General features: G+C 41.0%; 1 protein-coding gene across 2 annotated transcripts in view; it reads left to right on the plus strand.

Annotated features, from left to right (window-relative positions):
* Window positions 1-3,035, plus strand: part of PRTFDC1 (phosphoribosyl transferase domain containing 1) — a 114,052-nt gene extending 111,017 nt beyond the window's left edge. Inside the window, exons 8-9 of one of the 2 annotated variants that reach the window (XM_003903470.5) lie at window positions 197-273; window positions 1,769-3,035. In XM_003903470.5, the coding sequence (XP_003903519.2) occupies window positions 197-273; window positions 1,769-1,816 (125 nt within the window). In that variant the 3' untranslated portion in view covers window positions 1,817-3,035. The remainder of the gene's footprint in view (window positions 1-196; window positions 274-1,768) is intronic. The other variant, XM_017962600.2, reaches the window with a different exon arrangement.
* Window positions 3,036-11,076: the final 8,041 nt, after the last annotated feature.

The raw sequence follows: 11,076 nt of genomic DNA on the forward strand, positions 1-11,076 counted from the left end.
CCTCCTTCCTCCCGAGTAGTCCTTCTGGTCCAGGTCCCTCTTGGGCTTATCCTGTGCGTTGCTCACCGTTTCTCCCTCCCTCCTGCCTCAATGAAAGGTCCTCAAGTTTGAGTGCTGACAGCAGCATATGGTGACTTGCATTTATATAATCTAAATTTTGTTCCTTTTTTTTTTTCCTCTTTCTCTCTCTGCTAAGATGCTGGATTTGAGATTCCAAACTTATTTGTGGTGGGATATGCCTTAGATTACAATGAATACTTCAGAGATCTGAATGTAAGTCTTGCATGCAAATTCCTAACCCCCCCTTTGTATAAGAACTTAACAATTTAGAAATGTATTGAATGTGTGTTAGTGATGTCTTCTATTGATTGAGTATCTTCTATGTCAGGAGTATGGTGAGCACATTGCATTCATACTCCCAATTAACTCCCACTACTATTCTGCAGGGTAGGTATCAGGATGATGGAGGCAAATTATGATTATCTCTATTTCATACTAAAGAAATAGGAAGCTAAAAGCAGAACTATGGTTTGACACTGATTCTTCTCCATAGTCATTGACTGTGCTCAACCAACCATAACAATAGCCAATATTCTATACACTGATTTGTGTCAGTGCTTGAACTCTAGCAGGTTTCAATTACAGTGGCATGCAGCTCATAACTCTTCCTTCTTTGGGGGAAATGATCCCACCACACAGACGTGGACCCCCAGTGTGGACCCCAGCTGTGTGACCCTGACCAACACTGTATGATCTAGAAGTAGACAACTTACCCAAAGTGGACCAATCAGTCTCTGTCTCCTGGGAATCAGAAACTTAAACCAAAAGTCACAGAGACTGAGCGTGTTCAGACTTCAGCCGCTAGGACAGCAGTGCCCCAGACAGTATCCATAGCACCATGGGTGAAAGTCTCTGGAGCTGCCCTTGTTCCTGCCTTCTAGTTGCTTCATTGCCCAGTTCGTCCTTGGATTCTGAGAGCTACCCCAGTATTCCACCAATAAATTTCCCCTCCCCCGCTTTTAAAGACACAGGGTCTCCCTCCAGGGTCTCACCTAGGCTAGAGTGCAGTGACGCAATTAAAGCTCACTGCAGCCTTGAACTCCCAGGCTCAAGCGATCCTCCCGCCTCAGCCTCCTGAGTAGCTGGGACTACAGGCACACACCACTATGCCTGGCTAATGTTTTTACTTTTTGTAGAGATGGAGTCTTGCTATGCTGTCCAGGCTGTTCTTGAACTCCTGGCTTCAAATCATGCTCCCACCTCAGTCTCCCAAAGTGCTGGGATTACAGACAGGGGCCACTGAGCCCAGCCAAATCCTCCTTTTTTGCTTACATTAGCCTGGCCCCATTTCTGTTGCTTTCAATCAAAATATTCCTAACCCTTTGCTTGTTGCCCAAAAAGGGTTGAATAAGAGCCCATGTTGTGCTTGCCACTGTTATTTCTCCATTCACCCAAGCAGTTGTCATCTTACCAGTAGGAGACTTCAGTTTCTAGCAGGGCTAAACATGCTGCTCCCTCAGCGTTTCTGGGTTTTAGGGACCTGGGGAGCCAGATTCAGTATAGGGCTCCAAACTAAAACCACAAAGGACCTTTTGTCAAGCATTTCAATGGATCTCTTTAGATTTTACCCACACATATAAATACACACATTTATATTTAAATGATCAATAGCCAATTACAGGATGGCATTCGGTTATTACTGCATCACACTTTCTGTGTCTCAGATTTTGTTAAGAAACTGATGCGTTTAAATCCTTTGTTGTTTCAGCACATATGCGTCATCAATGAGCACGGTAAAGAAAAATATCGAGTCTAAAGACAAGAATTCTCACCACTAAAGTCCCAGATAACATCATACTTACGCCTGTTCTCGGGAAGCCAGCTGTCAAGTTTGTCTCCCCAGGCATCTTCACTCAGCAGGATATAAAAGAAAAAAATGTTCAAATGAGAGAGCTTTCTTTTCTGAGGTTAATATAAAGAGTATCAAAGGTTCTTAAGGGAAAGAAAGCAGTGCTTTTATTTGACTTGTTCCAAATTAAACACTCCGCCTTGTGACTCAGCAATGCTATCTACCTTCACACTCCTGAGCTCCGCCTTCCTTTGTTTTGATACAGTCATTATATCTGATTACTATTCCCAGGAATACCCCCACCTAGTTACTCAAATATTTTTCACTTAACTTTTTATACCCTTATTTTGGTAATAAGCTTACAATATTAGGAAGCTGGGGACCTTTTTTTAACTGAAGCCTTGCGTCCCCTATACCAGGAATGCAACTATTAATAGATTCCCATATTTTAAAAGGAGGGAAGGGACAATTTAATATAAATTTCTGTTTGTGCATTTCTGACAGGCCGTTATTATCTGCTTTGACAAAGCCTTTCTGAAACGCAGTGTACAATGAATCTTAATGATGTTATGAAACCAGCTTTGCTCGGGGCTCTTGATTGGAGCTTCCGGTATGTGATGACGGTATGTCATGTATGCATGGATGTACTCAACTGTGTTTAATACTCTGAATTTTAATTAGAAAAAAATACAATAGCAGCAAGGCCCTGGTTTCTAAGCTGTATCCTTTTATTCATGTGGGACATGAGCAAATGGCAGAATTAGGGGCGAGTGCTTTCTATGCTCGAAACTAAGCAAGTACAAATTTTTCCTCGTATTTGCATGGAAGGAAAAGACACTGTTATGCCCTGTCCTAAACGTGAAGACAGAGGTTGAATTTTTTAAAAAATATCTTTAAAAGGCTGATCACAAAATCCAAGGTGCTACAGGAAACAAGCACACTTAAGAAAGTTTTTTTCTGAATAACATTTTTTTCCAATTTCTTCATTTTATGAGACATTTGCTAATTTATGGGGATTTTAATTGAAAATAAACTTGAGTCCCAATAGAGCTGTTTTTTTCTCACTTCCTAGAAAATGCAAATGCAAAATAAATAACTAAGCAGCTTTTGTTTGGTTCTGAACCGTATGTGGCGTATTGTTATTAGGTTCTAGCTTCCTTTAAACTAATAAAGAATAAGAAAACTTGTTATGTTTTATCACTGCTTACTGTTTTTCTTCTGCCTTCATATTTTTTAAATACTTTCAGCCATTAAAATGTATGTGAGTCAGTAGCTTAAATATACAACTGCATGTACCTATCCTGCGGCTTTATTTTTGTTAACTTGGATTAAATCCAATATATGCACTAGTATAAGCAAATGATTAAGCTGGGCTAGATCTGCTTTTTTTTTTCCTCAAGCTTGTTTGTAAGAACAAAGAATTTTAGTTGTAAAAGAAGATTTTCCTGCATATCTTTGTTTCGCTCAGAGAAGAAAACAAGCCACACCCAAATATCCCAAGGGATAAGTCAGCAAAAGGAATCTCTTCTAGCTTTGTTTCACAGAAGCATTGGTACCCAAGCTTAGATTTCTAATTGTGTCTGACCGGCGAATTTCTTGAAATATCAAAATTAATATTCTGAACATAGTGTTTTTTTCACAATGCCATGTTTATGTCAGAAGACCTAGAAAAATCCAGGCACACATTTGGTTTTAAGTGTAAAATTATCCATGAAGTATACAATATGAAAATGTTTTCTTAAAAACGTTGAATTTTAGTAAGCATCAGTATCCTTTCTGAGGACAGTCTGTTTACTCAAATTACAAAGGAAATTTATCTACTTCACAAGATTGTGAGGACTTGTATGACTAATGCTGAAAATTCACTAAATATACAAGAAGTTTAATCATGCTTGCAGTTTTTTCCTACCAGCCAATACTTTGACAGTGATATCCAAGAAAAGTCATCTTGGGAAAAATAGCATTTCCTTTTCTCTTGCAAAACTCCTGTCTAGTTAATACCACCGAGTTTATTCACTCTAAACCAAAAATGCAAAACCTTATTACTTGGTTAATAACAAATCCATTATTAATTTAGTGTTCCAAAGCTGATTTGTAAGGGGGAAAATGTGTGAGTATGCGTGTGTGTGTGTGCGTGTGTGTGTGTGTGTGTGTGCATGTATGTGTGTGTGTATTTCATTGGGAAGTCTGGATTCAGTTATAATCAACATAATTAGTAATACTTTGGGATTTTCCAAACAAATTAGAACCCCTCATTGTAAATTGGTCCTTTCTTATAGGGACTGGAATGTACTCATTGTTGACCTACGGACCCTCTAGATATAAACGACAAATAGTCAAATTCCGACGTACCTCGTGTAATTTTTGCGTATAAGATGGTGTGCCATGTTTCAGGCCTTCCGAGACTGTGAAAACAGCCTTTCAGAGCACAGGCAGGCATTTGCCCAGCCTCCTGTGAAATCAACTTGTGTTTTCCCAATGGAGAGAAAAAGCAGGCTATCCCACGTCTAGAGACCTGGTGTCATGGAAATATGCCCTCCCTTTCGTCATAGAGATAGTGTGTTCTAGGAAGTTGAAACCCCAAACCACACTCTCCACCCAGTTGTCTAATTTGGGCAAACTTAGCATTCGGGAGTTTCACCGACTTTGCAATCATGAAGCTCCTTTGCATCCCAAGATGACACTTGCGAGCTGGCAACAAGCCAGTTTCAGGAAGAGAGGAAGGGGATCTCAAGAGGGGCCTCTGCATGCTGCTGAGGGGAGGTGTGCAGAAATAGGAAGAGGGTGTGCATGGAGACAGCTGCATTGTTTCTTGGCCAGTTGTACACCCATGGTGGCTTCTGAACCTGGTACTAAGAGGAAGACTAAGACAGCAGCCTAAAGAGCTGCATTCATGGTTATCTTTGTGCTGCATAGTGGAGCTGACAGGCCAGCCGTTCTTCACATTTCATTGAGGAGCACGGAGAAGCTTTAGGGTGGGAAGAAGGAGGAAAGGAGCTCCATACTAGCACCCCCAAGGGCTCTGCAATTTGGGAAGCACTGTGGACTGGAATGCACGCTTCCCAAGATGCCACCCTCCAAGGCATCATGAGCCACAGACATCCACAAGGAGACCAGGAGCCACATGAGAGGAATGTTGATGGACAAGTTCCAGAAAGCTCAGAGCACCCCAGAAACCCAGCTACAGCATCAGGTTGTGCAGCCTGCACTGCTGGTGCCCTCGCAAAGACATCAAGCCAAGGAGAGCCCACACTCCACTTGCCAACTTGTGGACCCTGGCTGACGACTGTATCAGCCCTCAGGAAGGGGTGCCTTTTCCTAAAAACAGTGTCTCTTTCTAGTGCTCTCAGAAGAGAGAGGTTTTTGCAATTTCTCTGCCAGGAGGAAGTGGCTTTTTAAGACAGGGTGGGGCACTGAAGCCCTCCATTGCCCAAGTGGGAGAAAGAAGCCTGAACTAAGGTTACTGTGACCTCCTTTGTGTCCAGAGCCTAGTGAGCATGGAGTAGAAAGTAAGCTGTGAGTGAGGAAGGTGTTAAGGTCACTCAAGAAGCCTGGCTGTGAAGAGAAGACATATACAATCATAGCCAGAGGGCTTTTAAAAGATGGGAGATTCCTGTGAACTCACCTGGGAGGAAAAAAAAAAGCGAGAGACTTGCAAGCTTTTATTTGCTGTAGAAACAGCCACATAAACCAGAGGAAGCATATTCCTTGTTGACGGGGGTGGGGGTTGGGGTGGCTCACGTCTGTCTTTTGGAAGCTGAGGTGGGATAATCACTTGAGGCCAGGAGTTTAAGACCAACCTGGGCAACATAGCAAGACCCTATTTCTACAAAAACAAAAACAAAAAACAATGTAGTTATCCAGGGGTGGTGGCATGTACCTGTAGTCTCAGCTACTCAGGGGACTGAGGTGGGAAGATTGCTTGAGCCCAGGAGTTCGAGGCTGCAGTGAGCTATGATCACACTACTGCACTCCAGCCTGGGTGACAAAGCAAGACCCTGTCTCTAAAAAATAGTAAATAAATAAATAAATGTTGTTGATTGTTTTGTAACGAATCATTCCAAAACAGAAATTTAAATCAACAATAATTAGTTATTCTCTTTAATGGTTGACAAGAGTTAGGAGGCTAGGTGAGGTGGCTCATGCCTGTAATCCCAACACTTTGGGAGGCCAAGGCGGGTGGATCATGAGATCAGAAGATCGAGACCATCCTGGCCAAATGGTGAAACCCCGTCTCTACTAAAAATACAAGAATTATCTGGGCATGGTGATGCATGCCTGTAGTCCCAGCTACTCAGGAAGCAGAGGCAGGAGAATCACTTGAACCAGGAGGCAGAGGCTGTGGTGATCTGAGATTTCGCCACTGCACTCCAGCGTGGGTGACAGAGCAAGCCTCTGTCTCAAAAAAAAAAAGGGAATACAGAGAAGACATACTGGAGGTAGTTTGTTTCTGCTCAGTGATATCTCCGGTGCTTCAGATGGAAGACTCCAAGGCTGATGGCTGCAATCAAGAGAAACTGAACTGCCCAATGTGGCCGCAATTATGTGGTTATTTAAATTAACTAAAGTCAAATAAAATTTAAAATTTACTTCCTCGTTCACACTAGCTATGTTAGAACTGCTCAATGGCCTCATGTGGTAGTAAGTTACCAACCATATTGGACAGTGAAGACATAGAACATTTCCATTATCGTAGAATGTTTTATGGAAAGCTCTAGTCTGAAGGCTTATTTTTGTCTAGTGGTTAATGTTAGTTGTTAGCTGGAACCTTAGCTGAGGCTGTGAGTTGGAACCTTAATATGTGGCCTCTCCGTGTGGTCTGGGCTTCCCCACAACATGGTAGTTGGGTTCCAAAGTGGAGGGAGACAAAGAGATGGAAGCCATATTGCCTTTTATATAGCAGGCTCACTTCTGCCATATTCTGTTAGTCAAAGCAGTTACACAGATTTGCCTGGGTTCAAAGGCAGAGAACACAGACTGTCGTCATTTGATGGAAGAACAGCAGCATCATATTGTAAGAACATCAAGTGGGATAACATGTATATTGGTGGTGATCTACAGAAAATATAACCTGCCACTGAAAAGTTATGTGCCCTGCACATTTTCTTTTTTAAAAAATTATTTTTTTTTATTTTGTATAGAGATGGGGTCTCACTAAGTTGCCAAGGCTGGTCTCCAACTCTTGGCCTGAAGTGATCCTCCCACCTTGGCCTCCCAAAGCCCTGCACATTTTCTATTAATAAGATAACTAAATGAGTTGATTATTCAGTGATCATGATGTATAATTATGAAAACAAGCCTACTTTTATAGATTTTAAAGAATTACAGAATACTATCTAGAAGATGACAAAAGGAACACCAGACAGTGTGCACACGTACATATTTGCCTACTGATAGTGTTTGGACTAGATTATGAAGACATTGAAAGAGCAGATTTAGGCCAGGGGCGATGGCTCACGCCTGTAATCCCAGCACTTTGGGAGGCCAAGAAGGGCAGATCACCCAGGGTCAGGAGTTCAAGACCACCCTGACCAACATGTCGAAACCCCATCTCTACTAAAAATTAACCATGTGAGGTGGCACGTGCCTGTAATCCCAGGTATTCAGGAGGCTGAGGCAGGGGAATCGTTTGAACCTAGGAAGTGGAGGTTGCAGTGAGCCGATGTCGTGCCACTGCACTCCAGCCTGGGTGACAGAGTAAAACTTCATATCAAAAAAAAAAAAAAAAAAAAAACAGATGTATTTCTAAATGGCTTCAGTTTGCAGTATAAAAAAGTTTAGGAAAATAGATTTTGCTCGTCAAGTATTCTATAAGTGTGAACTCATACTGAAATTTTAGTAGCAGTTCTATTTTTATAGAAAGAAATTGCATAATAATTTGGCGAAGAAACTAATCCAGAGTGGAGTTTCCTTAAATACAACGAATATAACTGGGTGAACTGAACTCTGCATAATAATATATATACTGAACTCTATATAATAATTATCTATATTTTATATATATAATATATATATAATGTCATACTTGGAAACAGTAATCTAGTAACCCTCAAATCAATTAATAAACATTTTTAAAACACTAGATTGACAACTAACAACATGGTTTTACAATGAAAATTGCTCTATCTGATTTATCTGATCTTCTAATATTGAGTGGTAGAGTTGGTTGAGTGAAAAAAGAAATGGATGTAATCTGTCTTATCTTTATTTTAACAAGGTTATGCCCTGTGAAGAATATTCATCGTTGCCTGAGAAAATAACTGACACTACATAGCTACTGGGTGACTGCACCGATCTTTATAGTTGTACTCAGAAGAGATCCATCCTGAGCATAGCAAAGCATATTGTGAAAGATTCGAGCCTAGGCCCTCAAGCTCGTTGACATTTCATGAGCAATTTGGTTGCAACTTCCGTGGATCATGCACTGTACAAAAACTTGACAATACCCTTTTTTTTTCTTTTGAGACAGAGTCTTACTCTGTCACCCAGGCTGGAGTGCAGTGGCGTGATCCTAGCTCACTGCATTCTCAACCTCCTAGCCATCCTCAAGCCATCTTCCCACCGTGGCCTCTCGAGTAGCCAGAACCACAGGTGTATACCACCAGCCCGGCTAATTTTTAGAAAAAAATTAGTGGAGATGAGGTCTCCCTATGTTGCCCAGGCAGGTCTCAAATCCCTGAGCTCAGGAAATCCTCCCACCTCAGCCTTCAAAAGTGCTGGGATTACAGGCGTGAGCCACCATGCCCAGCCTGAAAACTTAATAACTCTTAATTGAATACTTAGCACAAAATGTTGAGATAGGAATTGGCATCTCCATTTTAGAGATAAGTAAGTGTCAGAGAGATTGAATCACTTCCTCAGGGTCACACAGATTTGTTCAAAGACAGAAACTGAACTAACACTGTTGGGCTGCTGAGTTAGTACTCACTTCACCACACAGGACTAAGCGTCATGTACAGCTGGTTTGGCTCTGTGTCCCCACCCAAATCTCATGTTGAATTGTAATTCCTAATGTTGGAGGTGGGACTCAGTGGGAGGTGATTGGATCATGGGGGTGATTTCTAATGGGTTAGCACCATCCCCCTAGTGCTGTCTCGTGATAGGGTTCTCACGAGATCCAGTTGCTTGAAAGTGCATAGCGCCTCTCCCCTCTCCTTCTCTCTCTTCGGCCATGTGAGGACATGCTTGTTTCTCCTTTGCCTTCTGCCATGAATGTAAGTTTCCTGAGACCTCCCAGCCATGCCTCCTGTACAGCATGTGGAGCTGTCAGTCAATTAAAACCTCTTTTCTTTATAAATTATCCAGTCTCAGGTAGTTCTTTATAGCAGTGTGAAAACAGACTAACGAAACCATAGAAAGTGTATAGACAGATGTATAGATGACATTCAGATGAGGATAAGAAAGAATGGTATGGTATAATAGGAAATATATTTGGTCTCTGTCCCAAGTCCCTGGCACAGGTCCTGAAACACTTGAAATGTCCTGAGTGACAGGAGCATCTTTTGTGACTCGTAAGAAACCCCTTATGAGTTTATGCTAATGAAGTGACTTAGGATGGAGTTGGTCACCAGAAAGACCAAGTGATTAGAGGGTTGGACGTTTCAGACCCTCCCACTGAGCTCCAGAAAGGAGGCTGGGGGCAAGAGATTGACCTTTATAAAAACTCTCAGACAAAAAAATTCAGAGAGCTTCCAGGTCGGTGAACACAGTGCCACAAAGGGAAGGCGGCACGCCTTGATTCGTATCTTTAATAATCTATCTTTCTTTTTCTTTAATTAAAAAAAAGTTTTCCTGAGTTCTGTGAGATGTTCTAGCAAATTATGGAAACTTAGGGCAGGTGGGAACCCACAGATTTGTAGCCAAGTTGAACAGAAGTGTGGGTTACCTGGGGACCTGATACTTGTGGCTGGTCTCTGGAGTGAAGGCAGTCTTAGGGAATCGAGCTTTTAAACCTCTGGAGTCTGATGCTAACTCCAGGTAGTTAGTGTTAGAACTGAATTAAATTGTTGGACATCCACTTGGTATCCAGAGAACTGGAGAATTGGTCGATGGAAAGAGAAAACATTCCAGAAATATTGCACTTAGAGACAGAATTCTCAAGTTTCTAATGGTTACCAATCACCTAGGAGATAAATAAATATAAATTACTTGAACCTATCCCTAGAGGTGTAGATTCAGTAGACCTAGGTGACCAGTTCGAGACTAGCCTGGGAAACATGGCAAAACTCCGTCTCTATAAAATATACAAAAATTAGCCAGGCATTGGTGAGGCTGAGCCCAGGAAGCAGAGGTTGCAGTGAGCCGAGATCACACCCCTGCACTCCAGCCTGGGTGACAGAGTGGGACTCTGTCTCCAAAAACAAAAAACAAACAAACAAAAACTTTCCCATGAAGAAAACATGTCTGCAGGATCTTCCTAGTAAATTCTACCAAACATCTAAGGACAAAATCATAGCAATTACACATAAATTCTTTCGGAAAACTGAAAAGGAGGGAATACTTTTAAACTCATCCTATGAAACCAACATTACCCTGCTACCACAATCAGACAAAAATATTATGAGAAAAAGAAACTACAGACCAACATTCTTCACGAACACAGATGCAAAAATTTCTAAACAAAGCTTCAGTAAACTGAATTCAACATGTATAAAAGTATAATATGTCATGACCAGGTGGGGTTTATCTCAAGATTACAAGGCTGGTTTAACATTCAAAAATCAATATAATTCATCATATTAACAAACAAACAAACAATAACAACAACAAAAAAACAGACACCATAGGATCACCTTAATGAATATTTTTAAAAGTCTTTGCCTAAATCTAACATCCATTCTTGATTAAATCTCTTGGTAAGCTAGAAGAAGAAGGGAATTTCCTCAGCCTGATAAATGGCATCTATAAAAAACAAAAAACCTATGATGAATGTCATACACAATGGTGAAAGATTAAATACTTTTCCCTTGAGATCAGGAAAAACAAGGATTCTGCTCTCATCATTTTTATTCTACATTGTGGTAGAAGATCTATTCAGTGTAACCCGGTAATAAAAAGAAATAAAAGGCATCCGGATTGGAAAGGAAAAAGTAAAACTCTCTTTTTTCACAGATGAAATGATCACCGATGTAGAAAATCTAATGAGATCTATCAAAAAGCTAGTAGAACTAAGTGAATTTAATAAAGCTGTAGAACACAAGCTCAATATATACAAACAAATGTATGCA

This window comes from Papio anubis, chromosome 11 (genome assembly GCF_008728515.1).
Source record: "Papio anubis isolate 15944 chromosome 11, Panubis1.0, whole genome shotgun sequence".
Classification (NCBI taxonomy): domain Eukaryota; kingdom Metazoa; phylum Chordata; class Mammalia; order Primates; family Cercopithecidae; genus Papio; species Papio anubis.